At 41.3% G+C, this 21,559-nt stretch overlaps 1 protein-coding gene across 1 annotated transcript; it reads right to left on the reverse strand.

Annotated features, from left to right (window-relative positions):
- LOC109224623 (protein YLS3) lies at positions 17,957–19,099 on the reverse strand. Its single transcript, XM_019389166.1, has 3 exons — positions 18,674–19,099; positions 18,508–18,582; positions 17,957–18,384 (listed from the first exon to the last, which is right to left on the reverse strand). Exons 1-3 carry the CDS (start codon positions 19,035–19,037, stop codon positions 18,236–18,238), a joined length of 588 nt encoding a protein of 195 aa, XP_019244711.1. The 5' UTR covers positions 19,038–19,099; the 3' UTR covers positions 17,957–18,235.

The raw sequence follows: 21,559 nt of genomic DNA on the forward strand, positions 1-21,559 counted from the left end.
TAATATATATGTATATAAGTATGATGTATTCAAATCATGGAATTTACAAGTATCAACAGTTTATGGCAAGCGGTATAAGTCAAGAACTTTACAGCATCAAGTTTATAATTTATCATATGAGATAATGGCAAAATAAGGCATGTATAGGTTTTTCCACAATTAACATGCGCACATAATACCGAGGCGACGGCCCGCTCCAACAGAAATAAACTGTGCACTTGCCGAGGGTCGACGGCGCGCCTGTAGATGCATCTATTCATACCGAGGCGATCGGCCCGATCTACAAATAAGGATGAAATATCAAGTTCACACACATGGCACATAAATGGTCAAGAATACCAAATCAAACTTAATTAACTATATAGGTATGCTCCTATCCCCTTTTAAGTCTCTAGTACACGCTAGGTGTTCATAACAACGATTTAACATAAGAGATATATTTAATAGCCATGTTGTAGGCCCTAAGCTACCCGGACATTTATCATAGTAGTAGCTACGCACGGCCCTCGTCACCTAACGCGTGCGTAGTCCCCGCATTTAGCAACAAACACTCAAACATTAATCCTAAGGGGACAATTCCCTCTTACGAGGTTAGAAAGGAGACTCACCTCGCTCCGTAGTGCACTTCGGATATCAAGAATAGGCCCAAACCCTCAATTCGTAGCCAAACGAGCACCAACTAATTAAAATAAGCAAGAACTAGTCAATAAGAGCTTACAAGGTTAAATTCTAATTGTTTAAGCAATTTCCTAACCATAAATACAAGTTTTCCTAATTTCCGACCCCGGGCCCACATACCCGGATTCCAATATTTTTCGAAGGAAGTTGTTCTCTATCACCTAAGGATCACAAATATGTGGTTTCTAGTTCATTTCATGGTAAATTATAGGATTAAATCTTAGTTCTGACTAAACCCTAGGTCTAACTCTAATCTCTTGATTCTTACCAAATTTTAGTGTTAAATCTACCTAATGTTTATGTATTTGAACTAAAAGTGNATATATTTGTATTTTTCCACTAATTAACAAAAGATGCCACGAAAATCCATAAAATTGCAGATACTAGAAAGAAATTATTTTGTTTCGAAACTATGGGAATGATTCAGATAGGGCAAAAATCACGTGCTCACAGCACCTGGTCACCATGACCAGGTAAGCCTAACATTTGCGGAAATATATTAATTGCGGAAAAATAGAGAAAATCAAATCAAATATCTAAAAGAAACTGTACTGAATGCCGCTTGGCAAGTACAACTCAATATCACAAGTCTAAAACAATTCCCAAAACCCGGAAACTCACGGGCAACACAGGCTACAGAAGTGTATAGTAAAGGTTCCAAACTCCAGAACTTCTAACAACCGAAAGAAGGAAAACTAAGTACTAAAGATAGAATAAGAGGGAGACTCGTCGGTCTGCGGACGCAGCAGATCTACCTCGAAGTCTCCGTAGTCCTCCTGCCTCACTGATAGTGCGCCTGAGTAGAGGTACCTGGATGATCTGCACATGAAAAACATGCGCAGGAAGGGCATGAGTACACCACAGCGGTACTCAGTAAGTGCCAAGCCTAACCTCGGTTGGGTAGTGACGAGGAAGGTCAGGGCCATACTGAGACAAAATATAGTAATAACAATAATTAACAGTATGATAATCTGACAGAAATAATAAATACAGCAGTGATATAAGACAGATTAAGCAAGGCAATAGCAAATACACAAGAACGGAACAACCACAGAATAAGTACAGCTCAACACCAATGGTAACAATGAGGATCTCCCAGGATACCGTCCTGTAGTCCTTTTCTCAACTGTCCAGTGGATCTCCCGGGATACCGTCCCGTAGTCCATCATATGTGTATATCCGAAGGATCTCCCGGGATACCGTCCCGTAGTCCAACTATCAATGTGCAGGGTGATCTATCGGGAATCTAACCCGCAGTCCCAAAGTAAAAGTGCAGGGGGATCTACCGGGAATCGAACCCGTAGTCCCAAAGTAAACAAACAAGGGGGGGGGGGGGGGGAGCTACCGGAATCCCACATCCGTAGTCCCAATGTAAATGTGCAATCACAACCAGAAGGTACACGGAAACGAAGTACAAAAGACAAGCAACAGGTAGTACTGGCCTAGCATGCTTCACGTGGTACAGTTAAGGCAACTTAAGCAATTAGGCAAGTTAAATCAACTAAACATGCTTTCCTAATGTAGCAGAAGTTATAATTGCAAGTAGAATAAAGCAAATATGAAAGGAACTCAATCTCAATATCTTAAGAAAAACCGGATTTCCAACAATTGGCTCAAGTACACGCCCGTCACCTCGCGTACAAGGCACTCAAATCAACAAATGACAAATCCTAAGGGGAAAGGTCCGCCACACAAGGTTAGACAAGCCACTTACCTCGAATCGGCACCAAACTCAACTCGAAATCACACTTTTGCCACGAGTATCCGACTCCAAATGGCCCAAATCTATTCAATTCAATTACATATCGTAAGTAATATTGCAAACAACTGATTAAACTATTAAATTTAAAGCTAGGACGCGAAAATAGGTAAAATGACCAAAACGCCCCTCAGACCAACGTCTCGGAATCGAATAATTTTCACATTTTCAGAACCCTCGTACTCTCACGAGTCTAACCATATAAAAATCTCCCAAATCGGAGGTCAATTGCCCACTCAAAACTCAATAATTAGGTCTATGAAGTTTTTTCCAGTTTTTCCCCAAATTTTGACCTTAAATTTGAATTCTAATGGTGGATTTAACTATATAATGATGAAATATAACAAGAAGGGACCAAAGAAATGTTACCCAGTGATCTTCACTTCAACTCCCACTCAGAATCGCCTTAAACCGAGCTCTCAATTGATTTTTGTAACTTATGAACTCAAACCCTCGAAATTTCTATTTCTGCCAGGGATTTCCGCTTCTGCGGACAAGGGACCGCTTCTGCGGTCCCGCTTATGCGGTAAGTGAGCCACTTCTGCGACTCTCACTAAACGACCACATCCGCTTCTGCGGTCCAGTCAACCGCTTATGCGGATTATCCACCGCTTCTGCGGTTCCAACTAAAAGCCAAACGGCCGCATCTGCGGCTATTTTCTCGCAGATGCGAGGCCACTCCTGCGGAATTTCCTCCGCATCTGCGACACCTGGAAACTCTGCCCCAAACCGCTTCTGCGATGATCCATCCGCTTATGCGGCTCCGCTTCTGTGGTTCCCAAGCCGCAGAAGCGAAAATACCAGAAGATGAAAAGAACCAGCTGCTGCAACACTTCAAAAAAATCTCCCCGTTAACCACCCGAAATCATCCCAAGGCCCCCGGGACCTCAACCAAAAGCACCAATACCACCTAATACCTTATTCAAACTTGTACCAATCCTTAAAACACCTAAAACAACACCGGAAGTCTGATTAAATCAAAGATTCAGCCTAAGAACATCAAATTCCAACAAAACACACTTTCGATCAAAAACCAAACCAACCCTCGCCCGAATGACCTGAAATTTTGCACACACATCCCAAATGACATGACGTAGCTACTGCAACTTCCGGAATTCCAATCCGACCCTCGGATCAAAAACTCACTATCGGACCAGAAACTTCAAAAATTCAAACTTCGGCATTTCAAGCCTAAATGAGCTACGAGCCTCTAAATTACATTCCGAACACGCTCCCAACCCCGAAATCACCTAACGGAGCTAACGGAACCATCGGATTTCTATTCCGAGGTCTTCTTCACACTGTTCCAATTACGGACCATTTTTCAATTCTTAAGCTCTCATTTAGGGACTTAGTGTCCAAAAACACTCCGAATCCCAACACCGAACGTCCCGGCAAACCAAAATAGCAGAAATTAACTTAGGGGAAGCAGTTAATGGGGGATCGGGGCATAAATTTCAAAAACGACCGGCCGGGTCGTTACACCAAGAACTGGTGCCGTAGTCAAGGCCCTGAGCCGGAAGGCAATACAAGAACCGGTGCCGTAGTCAAGGCCGTCTTGAGCTTCTGGAAGCTCTCCTCACAATCATCGGACCAACAGAATGGGGGCCCCTTTTGGGTCAATCTGGTCAGAGGTGATGCAATAGATGAAAAGCCCTGCACAAATCGACGGTAATAGCCTGCTAACCCCAAGAAGCTCCTGATCTCGGTCACTGAAGTAGGACGTGGCCAACTCTGAACTGCCTCGATCTTCTTGGGATCCACCTTAATACCCTCCCCTGACACTACATGCCCCAAGAATGCTACTGACTCCAGCCAAAACTCACACTTGGAGAACTTAGCATAAAGCAGCTGCTCTCGCAAGGTCTGAAGCACTACTCTCAAATGTTGCTCGTGCTTCCCCAGGCTACGTGAGTAGATCAGGATGTCGTCAATGAAGACGATGACAAAAGAATCAATATAAGGCCTGAACACCCTGTTCATCAGATCCATAAATGTCGCTGGAGCATTAGTCAAGCGAAAGGACATCACCAGAAACTCATAGTGGCCATATCTAGTCCTGAATGCGATCTTCGGAACATCTGAATCCCGAATCTTCAACTGATGATACCCTGACCTCAGGTCGATCTTAGAGAACACCCTAGCACCCTGCAGCTGGTCAAACAAATCATCAATACGGGGTAATGGATACTTGTTTTTTATAGTGACTTTGTTCAACTGGCAGTAATCAATGCACATCCGCATAGTCCCATCCTTCTTCTTCACAAATAGCACTGGTGCACCCCAAGGCGATACACTGGACCTAACAAACCCTTTAGCTAACAACTCCTCCAACTGCTCCTTCAGCTCTTTCAGCTCCTTAGGAGCCATACGGTACGGCGGGTAGATATAGGCTGAGTGCCTGGAGCCAAATCAATACAGAAATCAATATCACGGTCCGGAGGCATGCCAGGAAGATCAGAAGGAAAAACATCGACGAACTCTCAAACTACTGGCACTGAATCAATCGTCGGAGACTCTGCGGTGGTGTCTCGCGCATAAGCTAGATAAGCCAAACATCCCTTCTCCACCATGCGCTGAGCCTTCAGAAAAGAAATGACCCTGCTAGGCGTATCAACTGTGGAACCCTTCCACTCCAATCTCGGCAACCCTGGCATCGCTAGAGAAACAGTCTTGGCATGGCAATCTAGAACGGCGTGATATGGAGATAACCAATCCATGCCCAGAATAACCTCAAAATCGATCATATCGAGCAGCAGGAGATCTGCTCTAGTCTCAAGACTACAGAAAGTAACCACACAAGACCGGTAGACCCGGTTCACAACCACAAAATCACCCACAGGAGTGGACACATGAATAGGAGCACCCAAAGGCTCAGGAGAAATAGCCAGGAAACGAGCAAACAGAGATGATACATAAGAATAAGTGGACCCTGGATCGGTATAATACCGATGCATCTCTATCGCTGACGGAGATAATACCTGTGATGACGGCATTTGAGGCCAATGCATCCGGCCTGGCTGGAAGGGCATAGAATCTAGCTAGAGCACCGGCTGTCTGGCCTCCACCTGACTGTGGAGTAGCTGGCTGACCTCTCCCTGTCTGGCCTCCACCTCTGGATCGTCCTCTACCACTCTGCCCTCCACCTCTAGGTGGCTGGGCCGCTGGTGCTGGAGTTATGGGTTGTTGCCCCTGCTGTACTGCCTTTCCCCTAAGCCTGGGGCAGTATCTCCTCATGTGGCCTGGGTCACCGCACTCAAAACAATGTGGCGCAGCAACCTACTGCCCTGATGACTCGTATACCCCGCGGGAGGAGCTTGCATAGCCGATGGGCGATATGAAGTCTCCGGCATAGCACTGAAGTAGGGACCAGAAGAACCTTGAGGACTTGAATACCCACTAGAAGAACCCTGAATAGCTGGCGGGCGGTAGGAACTCTCTGGCATGGCACTGAAATAGGGGCGTGCTGGAGCACCCCGGGCGGGAGGTGGTGGTGCTGAAGATGGGGGCCTACTGGGCTGGCCCCTCCCATACTGACCTCTGCCCCTAGCTGGGGCGCCTCTGAACTCTCCAAAGAATCTGGCTCTCTTGTCCTGCTGTATCTGCTCCCTACCCCTCTGACGATATCCCTCAATCCGGCGAGCAATCTCGACCACAAGCTGGTACTCTGTACCCATCTCCACCTCTCGGGCCATACCCGATTGAATACTGGGCTGCAATCCGGCGACAAACCTCCGCACTCTCTCTGCATCTGTAGGAAGTATCATAAGTGCATGGCGAGATAACTCAGAAAACCTCGCCTCGTAGTCGGTCACAGACATCTGACCCTGATCAAGGTGCTCGAACTGATACCGCAGCTCTTCCCTTTCAGAGGGTGGAATATACCTGTCCAGGAACAACTGTACGAACTGACCCCAAGTGATGGGAGGAAAACTGGCAGGCCTACCAAGAACATAGGACTGCCACCTTCTACGGGCCCTGCCCTCAAGCTGAAAAGTAGTGAAGTCGACTCCATGCGACTCCAATATCCTCATAGCGTGCAGTCTGTCCCTGCACCTGTCGATGAAATCCTGAGCGTCCTCATGACGCTCACCTCCGAAGACTGGAGGGTGAAGTATGGTCCATCTGTCTAGTAACTTCTGCGGATCGAACTCCACAACTGGCCTAGGCTGGGGTACCTCTGCAGCAACTGGCTGAACCCCCTCTGCGGGTAGTGCACCCGGAGTCTGATATACCGCGGTTGCATGACCTGGAGCCTGAGCAGTAGGGGTCTGTGCTCCCCCTCCTGCCTGCGAAGCAGCTGGGTCTGCTGGAAATAAACCAGCCTGAGTCATGGTGTCCATGAACCGGAGCATACGGCCCATGACCTCCTAAAATCCCGGCGCAGTCATGAAATCCGCCGGAGTAGGCACAGCTGCGGGCGCCCCCCCCTGCTCCTCAGTAGTGGGATCCCTCGCAGGGTCTGCTGGTGGTGCATCTGGAATAGCTCTGGGACGCCCTCGTCCCCTACCGCGAGCCGGTGCCCTCCCCCGGCCTCTACCTCGGCCTCTGGCAACGGGGGGAGCAGCTCCTCCCGGGTCCGGAACATCGGCGGCACGAGTCCTCACCATCTGTGAGAGAATAGAAGAGGAAACTTAGTATACTGACCACTGCACGATAGAAAATGAATAAAGAGTAGTCTTTCCTAACACCCTATAGCCCCTCGAAGATAAATACAAACGTCTCCGTACCGATCTACAAGACTCTATTAGGCTTGCCCGTAACTTGTGAGACCTACGTGAACCTAGTGCTCCGATACCATGTTGTCACGACCCATTTTTCGTAAAAGGTCATGATGGCGCCCGACACCATTTGTCCGGCCAGCCAACGCGGAAGTATAATTAAATTCTCATGTTACCCTTACCAAAAACCATTATAATAGATTTTTCCCCCAATTAAAGTCATAAACCAGTAAGGATCAATAAAATGTAAAGACAGTTATACAACACAAAATAACGTCTACTACTGTGTGTGCCAGAACCTGGTGTCACAAGCTACGGGCAATTAGTAGAATATACACAAAATGAATAATGCCCTATCCTACTGTCTGAATCAGGATAGACAGAAACAACAACACAAAAAAAATACAAGGAAGACTTCTTCGGCTGCGGATCGGCAAGAAGGGAGTGCAGCTCACCGTAGAAGTCCCAGATGCGCTCACTGATATGCACCAGAGTGATGTCCGGATCCACCTGCCTCAAATCCTGTACATTTAAGTATAGAAGCGTAGCATGAGTACATAAACAATATGTACCCAGTAAGTATCCCGTCTAATCTCGAAGAAGTAGAGACGAGAGGTCGACTCGATACTTACTGAGGTCATTTAATATATATGTATATAAGTATGATGTATTCAAATCATGGAATTTACAAGTATCAACAGTTTATGGCAAGCGGTATAAGTCAAGAACTTTACAGCATCAAGTTTATAATTTATCATATGAGATAATGGCAAAATAAGGCATGTATAGGTTTTTCCACAATTAACATGCGCACATAATACCGAGGCGACGGCCCGATCCAACAGAAATAAATTGTGCACTTGCCGAGGGTCGACGGCGCGCCTATAGATGCATCTATTCATACCGAGGCGATCGGCCCGATCCACAAATAAGGATGAAATATCAAGTTCACACACATGGCACATAAATGGTCAAGAATACCAAATCAAACTTAATTAACTATACAGGTATGCTCCTATCCCCCTTTTAAGTCTCTAGTACACGCTAGGTGTTCATAACAACGATTTAACATAAGAGATATATTTAATAGCCATGTTGTAGGCCCTAAGCTACCCGGACATTTATCATAGTAGTAGCTACGCACGGCCCTCGTCACCTAACGCGTGCGTAGTCCCCGCATTTAGCAACAAACACTCAAACATTAATCCTAAGGGGACAATTCCCTCTTACGAGGTTAGAAAGGAGACTCACCTCGCTCCGTAGTGCACTTCGGATATCAAGAATAGGCCCAAACCCTCAATTCGTAGCCAAACGAGCACCAACTAATTAAAATAAGCAAGAACTAGTCAATAAGAGCTTACAAGGTTAAATTCTAATTGTTTAAGCAATTTCCTAACCATAAATACAAGTTTTTCTAATTTCCGACCCCGGGCCCACATACCCGGATTCCAATATTTTTCGAAGGAAGTTGTTCTCTATCACCTAAGGATCACAAATATGTGGTTTCTAGTTCATTTCATGGTAAATTATAGGATTAAATCTTAGTTCTGATTAAACCCTAGGTCTAACTCTAATCTCTTAATTCTTACCAAATTTTAGTGTTAAATCTACCTAACGTTTATGTATTTGAACTAAAACTGGGTGGGAATTACTTACCTTGCAATGATATGTGGAAACTCTCTCTTTGAAACCCCCAAAATCGCCCAAGTGTGTAGTGAGAAATGAGAGAAATGAGTTTGGGTTCGTATTAATGAACCCTTCTGCCCCCAGTAATTTCTGATTCTGCGGAAGGAATCCCGCTTCCGCGGGTTCCGCTTCTGCGGAAGTGAGCCGCTTGTGCGGAAAAGGCCAAGAGGGACTGGGCCGCTTCTGCGGTCTAAACCTCGCTTCTGCAAGGCCGCTTAAGCGGAAAGGCGACCACTTCTGCGGTTCTGGGCCTGGGCGGATGGACCGCTTCTGCGGTCAGGGGTCCGCCTCCTGCGGTTTCCCCTGGGCCTGGCCCCTTCCGCTTCTGCGATAAACAACCGCTTCTGCGGTCTCGCTTCTGCGGTCCAAGAGCCGCAGAAGCGGTTATGACAGAAGCAGCAGATGAGGCTTCTTCCTAAGTTTTCGACTTCACTCGAACCTCGACCATTTGACGCTCGGGGCTCCCGAGCCCCGCCTGAGCATACCGACAAGTCTGAAATCACGAGGCGGACCTACTCGAACCCTCGAAACACTCAAAACAACGCTAAATCGAGGAATCAACCCCAAAAACCAAATGAATCAATTCATTGAACTTCAAGTTCTTAATTCTCCTTCAACGGGTCAAAACGCCCTTAAACTACTCGGATGGACACCAAATTTTTACGGGTAGGTCTTAACTGATATTTCGGACTTGTGCCAAGTTTCGGAATTGAAATCCGAACCCGATACCTATGAAAACAATGATTTCTTATTTTATTTAAATCTTTGAAACTTTAACTTAACAATTTCACGAAAAAATTCATTACTCGGGCTAGGGACCTCGGAATTAGATTTCGGGCATATGTCCAGGTCCCATATTTTCCCGCGGACCCTCAAAAAATTGCCAAATCATGATTCCGGGTCCGTTTCTCCAAAATGTTGACCGAAGTCAAACTTGGCCTTTTTAAAGAAACAACTAGGCTTATTCTTGCTCAAAACTCTTCTAACTTCCGAACCACCCGTCCCCGCAAGTCATAAATTAGCTAAAGCAAGTGCGGAAAGTATTATTTAAGTAACGAGGTTTGGAAATGCAAAACGACCAGTCGGGTCGTTACAGGGTGGGCCGGGCTGGTAGGAATATTTAGGAACCGTACGGGTTGCGGTCCAGGCCGGTTACGGGTTGGGGCTTATCGGGTTTAACGGGTTCGGGTTCATCCGGGTAAAAAATGAACCATAAGGGTTACGGGTACAAGGGGCCGGGCCTTGCCGGGTTAGTGTAATTTTTAATTTTTTTTTTGTATTTTGTTTTTGTATAGCTATTGTAAGTTATATTAATATAAAGTAAATACAATGAAGATGGGAAAAAATTGCACTTATAAATTGCAAGTGCTACATTTGTTTCAAAATTCAAACTTACAAATTGAAAGGTTTACATTTAACAACAAGTAAATTAACGAAAAAAGAGTAAATTCAAAGGCCCCATTATTTAAAAAAAAAATAAGTTAGTCGTTATACCGGCCTGGGCCGGGCCGATCCGGTCCGGTTAACCGGTTGAACAGTAAAAACCGTTGACCGAATTTGACCGTTCCGGTTAACCGATAGGAATTAAGTAGACGGACCAACCCCCCTTACCCCTTTAACCTAGCCCTACCCGGCCCCCTTCTACCGGTTCGGGCCGGTTCCGGTTTTAACCGGTCTGGGCCGGTCCGGAAATTGACTGACCCGGCCCTATAGACACCCATAGTTCATCCTTGAGTAACTCTCAGTTGATTGTGAGCTTTCATCATTTTCTTTGCCTTTTTTTTTCCGGAAGAGAAAAATATCAACAAAGACTATCTAAAAATCAAGCGAAAAAATAAAAACCCCAATAACATCACCCCCTATCGATGCCCCATTTTTCCTCGCGAAATCGGGTTTATGACATTTGGGAGGACAACTCGTTTCCTTTTGGAAATTGGGTTTGAATTGAAGAGTCTCCACGTAATGATTAAGTGCATTAGGACACTAAGAAGAATTTTGATTTAGAAAACCAGAGATTGGGTAAGTGCTCAAAATTATCCCGAGGGGAAGGTATTAGGCACCCCTCGAGATCGACTAGTATGGTTCCTGGCCATACTATAATTGTGACTTTAAGCGCAAACAACAAGTAGACAAGTAAGAGTTACAAATATGAGGGGGTTTTCACATAATTGTTGCAAGTAATTGAAGTTAAAAGAAGTTAAAGAAGCTGGAATTTGAGAAGAAGCAATTTTGAAATTCTAAATAAAATAAACGAGTAAAGGGAGGAGGTTTTCACATAATTGTTGCGAGTAATTGAAGTTAAAAGCGGTCAAAGAAGCTGGAATTTGAGAAAAAACAGTTTTGAAATTCTAAATAAAATAAACGAGTAAAAGAAAGAGGGTCCTAGGTTTATAAATAATATGGATCACCCCACACAACACCCGGTAACCGTTTATACACGTGGTGTTATCGCGTGGTCATCATATCCATATCTACCCTTTCTCACCCCGTTAAGGTATTAAACGCGGAATGATCTCGTTTTACTTATTGCATGCTATTACCCGCCCCAATCCTATCAGTCTCGGAGGTATTTGGGACTACTAATTCTAAAGGGAAGGGGTGTGAGGTTTTATAGTTTCAAAGGACAAAATTCTAAGGCGACAATCAAAACACATATATAGCAAATCTGGGGAGAAGCACATAACAGATAGAAAGGCTCAAACAGACCTCCTTAAAACAAAGAGAAGCATATAGTTTAGCATGTCTTACACGTGCTGATTAGGGTCTGATTAAACTTAAGAGTTGTGGTAGACTGATCTATTACATATTTCAGATAAGAAGCCCAAATCAGGCCTGCCTGCTGGTTGTAGTTAATAAAATCTGATTCAATTTATAAGTTTACCTTATGGCTTGCCTAAGTGTTAAATGAAAACCTATAGGCATTATATCTATCAGTTTCAGAAAAAGAAGTATGCTGATTTAGGAAAAGAAGTTGTCGGTTAACCAGGAAAGGCGAGTTTTGGTAAAAGAGCGTAAATCCTGCAGACATTAAGCATTATCGTTACTGATTTTAGCCCTATAGGCGAATGAACGATTCAGGTTGGATTGATAGCTCCTATAGGCATGCTTTCTAGGCGTTATTGACTTTAAACACTTTTACAGGCGTAGTAAGAGTTGCAGAAATCTTATGGGCATGATATCTGAATGCTGTTAGTTTTTAATCCTATAAACAGGTTTGCCTAGTGACCAATGCATATGCAGGATCTGGATTTCTGGTTAACTTATAGACATGGTATCTATATGTGAGATGCAGAATTCCTTATAGACATGGTATCTATATGTGAGATGCAGAAATGCTTATAGGCATGATATTTACATGGATGCAGAAATGCAGAAAATCCTATGAGCAGGATATCTATGTGGATGCAGACGTGCAAAGCTGTAAGCAGGATACATGAATACAAAAGTGTAGTAATTCCCTATGAGCATGATATCTACCCCTTTGAATGCATGGTTACCCTTCCCTTTTTCACTAATCACCCCAGAAGTTTATTACAAAAATTATTACAGTCCAAAATAAAATAAAGAAACTACATACAGAAAAAAAAAAACGAAATAAACTTAACAACCAAGGAGAGCCTGATTCAGGTTTCCTGCCTGAGTATAGAATAAACCACTACCAAGAATCAAAGATACCAAGTCCTTCTTATCGGGTGGTGTGAGAGTTCCCTAAGAGCCTCATGGACTCTGGGCAGTGCTCACACCCAAATACATTGCAGGATTGAGTCATAGTGCAGTATGGAAAGGCCAGCCCTCAAGTGTCCAAGTTCAGAGGGAACTCAAGGCCCAAGCATGGCTCACAGGAGGGGGGCAGAACTTAGAAGCTAAGAGTGAGTGTAAGTGCATAAAAGGAATTCAGAAATGGGGAAAAGGGAAGTGACAAAGACAGGCTAGTGGGCATACCTAGCAATAGGAAATGCTGGCACACCCCACCAGCTCGGTAGAACACATTGTTTTGGGAGTTAGGATCCCCAAAGGGATCAGGTCCAAACATGAACAATAACTTGCATATTGTCATGTTCAGAACTACAACTCAAAGCACATAGAGGGAAACATGGGTGTAGGAATTCACAGTAGAAATAGATGAAAGGAAATTAACATGCTAGTTGACATTTAACTCCATACAGACAGTAAAGTAAACATGGATGTAAAGGCTGTAAGTAAAACACATTGGGGTGATGCTGAAACCAAAACTAGAACATACCAGTCTCAAGTAATCAAGTAAAAGAAAGCAGTAGTCTTGTAAAGCCAAAGTGCAGACAAGAAGCAAGAATAGACCAAGTATGAGTTTTGTGAGATTGTAAATGTGAAATCTGAAGTGTAAATGTGTTGAATTAACCGTGTCTATTGTGTAGAAAGGGTCGTGCCTTTTATAGTGTAGAAAGCAAGCAGAAATAGGTAAGAAAATAGTTTGAAAATCAATTACACAAGGTTTCCCTTTAATTAAGGGATTCTAATTTCAAACGGGTAAAACTAATTAAGAAAAGAGATTAATCAAATATTTTTCAAAGCAGTACAAGAGGGGTAAATACATAGAGCTTTATTTAAGGACAAGGTCTTGACAGTACACGGTTGTACAATTTAAGGAAAGGCAATCAATTAACGGCCAGTAAATCACAAGGTCTGAATTTGGTATGAATGAATCTAGTCAGAGAAGGTGAAGAAAGGTTTTACTTAAGGAAAATCAGTATCAATCAATCAGACCCTAAAAATAGATTCTGAATCCATCATAAGTTGGAAAACCTTTTTGGAGAAAGATTCATCACACATATAAAAGCATACAGACACGCTTTAACACGAAGAACTAGCATGCCAATCAGTAAAAGAGTCTAGCGTAGAAGAAATTACAAAAAAGTTCACAATTGTATGCAAACAAAGAAGTTCAAACTTAGTTTATAGACACTCAGAAATTAGTCCGAAAGAGTCAAGGGTTCTCAAACAGAACCCTAGTTCAATCACATGATCAAACCCCGGCAGAACCCTCAAATTCTAGGGTTTCCACCTCAAGTCAAGTATAGAGATGAGGAAGTAGGTAGTCAAACAGGCTCAGAGATTTCTTTCAGAAACTCATGAGAAGGTGAGCAAATACAGTTGAAAGTTCAAAGCAAACAGAGTGAAGAAACTAATTCGAAACACAATGAGAGTAGAAGAAACAGTAGAGAAAACATGCTTAAACGGGTCTCTTAAAACAAGGTAAAGTAGAAGTGAAACAGTAAACACTTAAGAACATGGTAGAAGGATAAAGTAGGCGAAGCATAACAGGTCATAGTGGAAGGCAAATAGCAGAACATAGTGGGAAAGCATGTGAAAACATAGCATAGAAACACAGTAGAAGAACGAACGGAATATCGAAAACACGATAGAAAAACATGCGTGATAACAGGAAAAACATAAGAACATAGTAGAAGAACATGCGTGGTAGAAAAGAAAACATAAAAGCATAGTGGAGACAAATACACAAAAAAAAAGGAAACGAAAAATCGGAGAAACATTTTAAGCATTTCGGAAAACCCTAAATCGAAGAGAAGTGATTTTAAAAGTAATTTTTGAAAGAAAAATTGGGGAAATCGTTTAAAAATCCAAGTAGAGCATAGATACGTAACAGATTTAAGAAAATCGGAGAAAACCTCGAATAGTTAGGGTTTCAGAAGAACCCTAGAATGAGAAAGGTTTTGAAAAGGTCCGATCTTGGTCGGAAAGGTCAGAGATAGGCTCATAGGACCAGGATACACCGGAGCAAGGCCGGCGATGGCCGTGAAACTTCAAGCTGGCACAGGTCTGGATGAAGACCTTCGAGGTCTGGCCTCGATTCTTCAAATGTCGAGCACACAGGAGTATCAGGGGGTGAGTATAAGGTTACCATGGCCAGAGAAACCATGGTTTCCGGTGGGTTTTGAGGTTGAAGACGATAGGAGACGATTAGGGTTGAGGAAGGTTCGAGAGGGTTTGAGAGGCGAAGGGGTTTCAAGGCGGCGTCTTTGGAGGGAAATGAATTAGGGTTGGGGTTTGGGTGAATTAAAATGGTAAGGGGGAATCGTGGCCGTTGATCAAAATGATCAACGACCTGGATCAAAAGGAAATCGGGCGGGTTTTATTAACGGGTTAGGGGTCGGGTTATATATTAGGACTTGGGTTGGTCCGTTTGAAATTGGAATTGGGTTATTGGGGTGGTTGATTTTGGATATAATTGAAATGCAAATAAGGCTATCAGTTAAATAGCCACTTTTCCCTTTTTAATTTATAAAAATAGTAAAATAATTTTTGAAACAAATTGAAGGCACTAAATTAATTAATAATATATAATCATTAAATTAAAAATACTGGAGTAAATTTTATAATTATAAACGCTATTCAAATCTTAAAATAGGCTAAAATTGCAATTAGTGCAAATTTAGCTTAACAATACCAAATCAATTTATAAAAATGTGTAAAAAATTACCTTAGATATATATTGGTGTAAATATGAGGATAAATAAATGAATCACCAAAAATGATAATTTTGGGAATAATTATTAGTTTTGTATTGTTAAAATAGGGAAATAAATGGGTTTAAAAATCTTTTAAAAATTAGGAAAAATACTAAAACATTTGGACACACTTATTTATGCATATATATACTATTTTGAAATTATTTTGCATATAAAAATACACAGGGAAAAATTGGGTATCAACACCCCCAACACCCAAAAAAAATAAAAAATTAATGCTTCAAAGCATAAGTGTATTCCCATAAAAATGAAACTCTTAGACTAATTAGTCATTGTAGATATGATCAATAGAGACTATCCGTTCTCAGTCAAAAGGTCACACATCAAGTTGACAATATAATTAACTATTGAAGGAAAATATTTTATTTATAAATTTTTAATTGATCTCTACACTTTTTTATTTCCTCCACACATAAAATAAGCTATCAATACCCCTATTTATAATAGTATGAAAGTTATTTCAACTAGAAACTGGAAAGCCTATTCTTATATTTATTCTAATTGCAAATCATATTTAGGCATGAGTTAAATAACCCAAATCCTGAATAAGTAAGGTTTCCTACTATAATTTTAAATTAGTTTTCCAACAACCATTGATGAGACATAAATCCTATAGGCCGCAACATATGAACCCAGGGGCGGAGCTAGAGTGCCGCCAACGGGTTCGGCCGAACCCAGTAGTTTTGGTTCAACCCTGTATTTGTCTTAAAAAATCTATTGAATATGTATAAATTATTAATTTAGAACCCAGTAACTTAAAACGATTAGAATCCCGAACCCATAAGCGTGAAATTCTGACTCCGCCTCTGTATGAGCCACATTAAAATTATTAATTTGCACGGCCAACTCGACCCTAACCCCTCTCCTAGGCTTCTTGAAGACTAGTGAGAACAAAAAAGAATAAGTGGCATGAAAAGATAGCAGAGTACTATCATTTCAGACTCTTGTATACTCACACTCACTCCCTTAATGCTCTCTTCGTAATTTTGATGTTTTCACCACTTCATCGAATCAGGGGGGAGTAAGTCATCTCGTTGTCTCTGCAAAGAATTTCTCTACAATATATGGGATTAGGGTCCTCAATGCATGGGATGCTTCTGGATTCTTTTTGCAGTACTTGTGGGCTCTTGGCATTGTGTTTGTGTTTCTTCAATTATCAAAAACTGATTAACTATAAATGATGAGCCATGTGACATTGTCGACAACCGTAGCAAGTTAGGTTGGAGTTTGATATTAGACACATAAAGAATGCTTTTTCCATGTTGTGTTGCGACATATGTTTGGATCGTTCTCGTTATCTTAACTCTTACATATCTCTGACATCATTGATTGTGTTGGGTTTGTTATTTAATAAATAATAACAAAAGAGGTGTGAATGGAAAATTGTGGGAAAAGAAATGGAGGGATGACCCGCGACCCGGTCCGGTCTAGCCCGTTTTTCTTTCCCGGATTAATTTAAATTCGTTTTAAATTTTCCGAAAAATTTCCAACAGCCATGACTATTCTGAAAGGTTGCAAACCTCTTCATAGGGTCACACCTGTTCCAACAGCCATGACTGTTCTGAAAGGTTGCAAACCTCTTCAGAGGGTCACACCTGTTCCGACAGTCATGACTATTCTGAAAGGTTGCAAACCTCTTCAGAAACATCACCAAGTTGGCTATAAATAGACCTTCAAATCCCAGAATATTTACTTACGAAATTTTCTGAATCTTCTTCTTCTTCTTCTGCACAAAATATTCCAGTGTGTTTTACGACCATCGAGTGGTTCGCCGATCACCAGAGTTTTAGGTACCGATACACTGGTGAGTTAAATCGTTCTATCCTGGGAGGATATATTCCAAAACCTCGGGTACTTGAGGGGAATAATTTCCTTAAGGACACACTGTGTATTCAGTGGGCTCGATTTGTTCCTATAACGTTTTTCCAGAATTTATTTTGAAGAAGTTAACTGTTTTCGGAATTTAATTTCTACTAACTTTCTGTTTCTGTTTTCAGAAAGATTATTATTTAATTTACAGCAATACAGATAAATAACAGATTGATATGGATGAACTGAAATAATTGCAGGTAAAACTTGCCTATCATAGCTAAGCATGAAATAGAAGCTGTTAAAACAGCATCAACGTAACTGTATAACTTTTCAGAAGCAATACAATTTTAAAATACTCAAAGTTTAGATATAACATGTTATATATATTTGAGACCATATTAGTTCCACGTTCTTAAATGGCAATAATGTGTCCAAAAAAGGAAAGACAGTGGGATGGTGTCCCGGTGATTCTAGAATTGTATTCAGAGTTGAGTTGATGAAATGCCTAGATTTTGTTTTTCGTCTAATACTAATGAAGGATTTTCACTCTTCGTATTGTGATATCTACGTGCGACAGATATTCTAGCCAAGAATCTGATACGACCCAGGGAGGTGGAAGAGCCCAAGGCTATATAAACCTACGAGACTGATGTGGGACTCGCCTTACAATGGACCATAACAGAATCCTCAATGTAGAACTGAGTTTGCTCCTAGTACTAAATTGGCATATGAGCATAAAAATCTGCTATAAAATCGGCATATGATTCTGGAAATAAGGTGAGGGGAATAACTAGTTTAAAAATTTGTGGACAAACTAATCAATAATAGAACAACATTTCTGTTACAATAAGTGTGCCTGAAGCACATTCTACTTGCTACATATCATGTCTACTGTATGCAAAATTCTTAGTTCTTAGTCCTAGTTCATCATTTTTCCTAAGTTCTACTACTTCTTGTATTGTTTGTAGCGTCTTAAATCTGAAGATTTCTTTGTTGGAACAGTAACTTACATGCATTTGTCAAAAAATGACGACACAACAATACAGAAACGGTTAGAGCCAGAGTAATGCACCCCAAGTAGTTAACACTGTGATCATCAAACTCTCCTTCGCATTGAAGTTTACAGCAGAAGCAGAGCTGTTGTGAAATCCAAATCCCAAAATGCTGGTTGTCTTAGGTGCTACTGTCTGCATCGGCGAAGCTGAAATGCAAGACAAGAAATGCAAAAATATTAAACGGATCATAGAAACATCTGACTGTTAAAACTGTGGAGAATGTGGATTAATTCTACATGCTAGTTTTACAGTATATATAAACTTCATACCGGCAACAGTTGAATTGCTTTTTGTCCCGAAGGAAACTTGAGGTGTTGGTGCATTAGGAGCCAATCCTTCAGAAACTGACAGTATAGAAATGGGATGAATTAATAAGGTATCGTAACATTAAAGAAGGGATAATTTTTCCTAATATTGATCTCTATTGTTACATACCTGAACAGGTAGAGCTGTCAACATGCATGCTACAAAGAAGTGGCAACTGAAGAGCTAGTGTTGTGTTGATAGGAAGAGAGCTGAGGCTAGTTTGATTGAGCAACAGGCAAAGGCAACTTGGTTGCTGGCTATACAGTTGCCTGAGGTTACTGCAACACTGATCTACCGGTGATGGCGACGCGCCTTGCACGAATGGTCCACAGGGAGCCAATTGTAACAGGAGTGGCCCACACGACGACACGGTGGGGCCTGCAGGTAAGTTGCCAAAGGTTTGTGAAAGGGTGGTAGCTACAAGAACAAAAAGAAGTGAAAAAATAAGGACAGTAGTAGTAGGATAAGCAGGTAGGGAATTGGAAAAAGCCATATTGTTGTTAACCCTTTAGTATTCTTTTTTCTTTAATGAAGAAATTAGGATAAGGAACTGAATTTGTTTTTTACTGCTAGGATAAATCATGAGTATGTTTACTGTATGGACTCTTATATGTAGAAAGTGAATCAATTTAGTGTGAGCTGCAGCATGCATTGAGTATGGAACTATCATACATTTCACACAAATCTTATTCTTCATCTCTTCCCAGTCAAAGAACCGAATGTTATGATAAAAATGCTCCACGCTTTTATCATTCAGAAAAATGAGTCATTATTTTACTTACTATTATCTTCATTAAGAAAAAAAAAAAAAGGCAGCTTGAATAAGAAGGACAATATTCACACAAACTGTTCATCGTTGTAAAGGTACAAAGAGGATAAAGACTACTCTTTTTTAACATCAAATTGAGAAACCATCATTAAGCGTCTGTTAGTGGCATCTATATATCTTTAGTACACACTATCTTCTCATAATTAGGCGCAATTGGGGTCTATCACTATTGAAAAGGAGTGGGCGATACATAGCACCTCAAGATAACAGAACAATTATTGATTATTACAATAATGATAATCAAATTCCCTCCTAATTAACGTCATGTATAACCTTGGATCTCTTTGTACTATAACAAAGACGCTAATGTTATTCGTACCTACTTAGTAAGTTAAACCGTCATTTACTAGACAAGAGAGTTGATCTAACTCTGTAAAGCAAGGAACTTTTTTGTTTTTTGGGAACTAAAGCTTTGAGTTCCCATTTTTTACTGAGTTGAGTCTCAATTAATTGAATATTAAGAATAAACATGTTTAAAGAAAATGATCGTATGATATTTTATACTTCAATACCACACAAGAGGGGGGTGATTTGTGTGGTGACCAATTTTTCGCTTAAACTGATTATGGAAAGATCTGGTTCTTCTAAGTGTTCCTTAACCAACTATTGCAGAAATAGTAAATGCGAAAAGTAAAGAACACAAGTATTTTACGTGGAAAACACCTGGCTCAAAAGGTGAAAAAACCACGACCTATTTTCCAGTGGGATTTTACCAAACTCTCCACTAAAATCACTAAGCCAAAAACTGCACTTACAAATACTCTTTTGTAAACCTAGGACTAACTCTAATCCCGTTGTAGCACACAGCCTCAAACTGTTGCGACAACTTCAAGTTAACTCTAACTTGAAAACTCTGAGTACCTAATACAATTGCTTCTAGATAAAGCTGAAAGCTACAGTATGAAACGACCTACTACAATTGAACTAGAATAAAAGACAGACACTTGGAACTGGTTCTTCTATCTGGTTCAAGTAGCTTCAGATTTGCACACTTGAATCGCACACGAATTGTTTGCAAAATTGCCTTGCTATTTTGCTCTCAATTCACGTTTAACATCTGCTTATGTGCGTTACGTGTAAAAGAGAACGACACTGATATTTATAGAGTTAGTAAATAGAGATTGACTAGAATTTTGATGCTACTCTTCCTTGGTGGAAGAGTTCTAGTTGATCTCAACCTCTAACTCCTTCCCTTTCTTAAACCGTATTCTCTTTGAGTAAGGAGTCCTTCTCCTTATCTAATATGCAACCTTTTCGATCAGGATCAGGAGATATTACTTCTGGCAAGTTAGGTTTATCTCCTTCACGTGCATCTCACATGCTTAAGTCTATCCATATCTGTGCTCCACTAGGATGGACCTGGTTCATGTCTGAGTTACTTTGTCAGTCTTCAAAACTAACCTTTACTTGGGCCAACAAATTCCCCCTTTTAGATGATGACAAACTCTGTGTTTTTTGTACACTTAGGCCCTGCTAGAACTCAGCTCAATATCAATGCAATGTTAGAAACATTTTCAACTTATCATCAAGGACCAGGTTCACTAGGTTATAAATATCAATATTCAGAATATAAAGCACAATTTCTTTTCCCCCTTTTGGCATCATCTAAAAGTTGCATAAATAATGTGTGATTCCCAAATTTTAAAAATTACTCATGGCCACTGAGGCAACTGCAAATGCATTCATGGATTAATCATCAGTAATCAAGTACACATATTCAAACTATCAAGGAAAGATAAACAGTCAACAAGAGCAAAACCAGCAAACTTCATTGATAGAGAATATGATTCTTCCACAATCCACAAAAAGAAACAAAAAACAGTTAAAACATGAGCAAAAAAAGAAAAAAAACCCTAATCTGGGTCACTGAAAGGTCTAGGCAAGGTTCAGGCTTAGGAAATCAAGGCTTGGAAGAACTGGGGTTTTGGGTTTTGGCTTGGAGAAGGTGCAGCATTTCTTGAAGAATTCCATCATTCTTCTCCTTTTCCTTTGTGAGCTCAGTTCTGAGAGCATCTCTCTCAGATTCTACCTCTGCCAAACGAGCCTTCAACCTTGCTATCTCAGCATTCTTAGCCCCACTCTCCTGTAATAGAGCTCTGACCTTGCTATTGGCAGGTGTCTTTTTGGATGAAACAAGTTCATTGGGAGTGGCAGTAATCTCATCGTCACAAGCGAGCAAAGTATTG

The sequence above is a fragment of the Nicotiana attenuata genome, chromosome 3, assembly GCF_001879085.1.
Source record: "Nicotiana attenuata strain UT chromosome 3, NIATTr2, whole genome shotgun sequence".
NCBI lineage: Eukaryota > Viridiplantae > Streptophyta > Magnoliopsida > Solanales > Solanaceae > Nicotiana > Nicotiana attenuata.

Excerpts from the sequence above, each read along its gene's own strand:
- LOC109224623 (XM_019389166.1), bottom strand. The coding sequence starts at position 19,037 with ATGGCTTTTTCCAATTCCCTACCTGCTTATCCTACTACTACTGTCCTT. Across the intron at positions 18,583-18,673 it reads TGACAGCTCTACCTGTTCAG|TTTCTGAAGGATTGGCTCCT; the intron begins GTATGTAACAAT and ends CTATACTGTCAG. Across the intron at positions 18,385-18,507 it reads AAGCAATTCAACTGTTGCCG|CTTCGCCGATGCAGACAGTA; the intron begins GTATGAAGTTTA and ends CTTGCATTTCAG.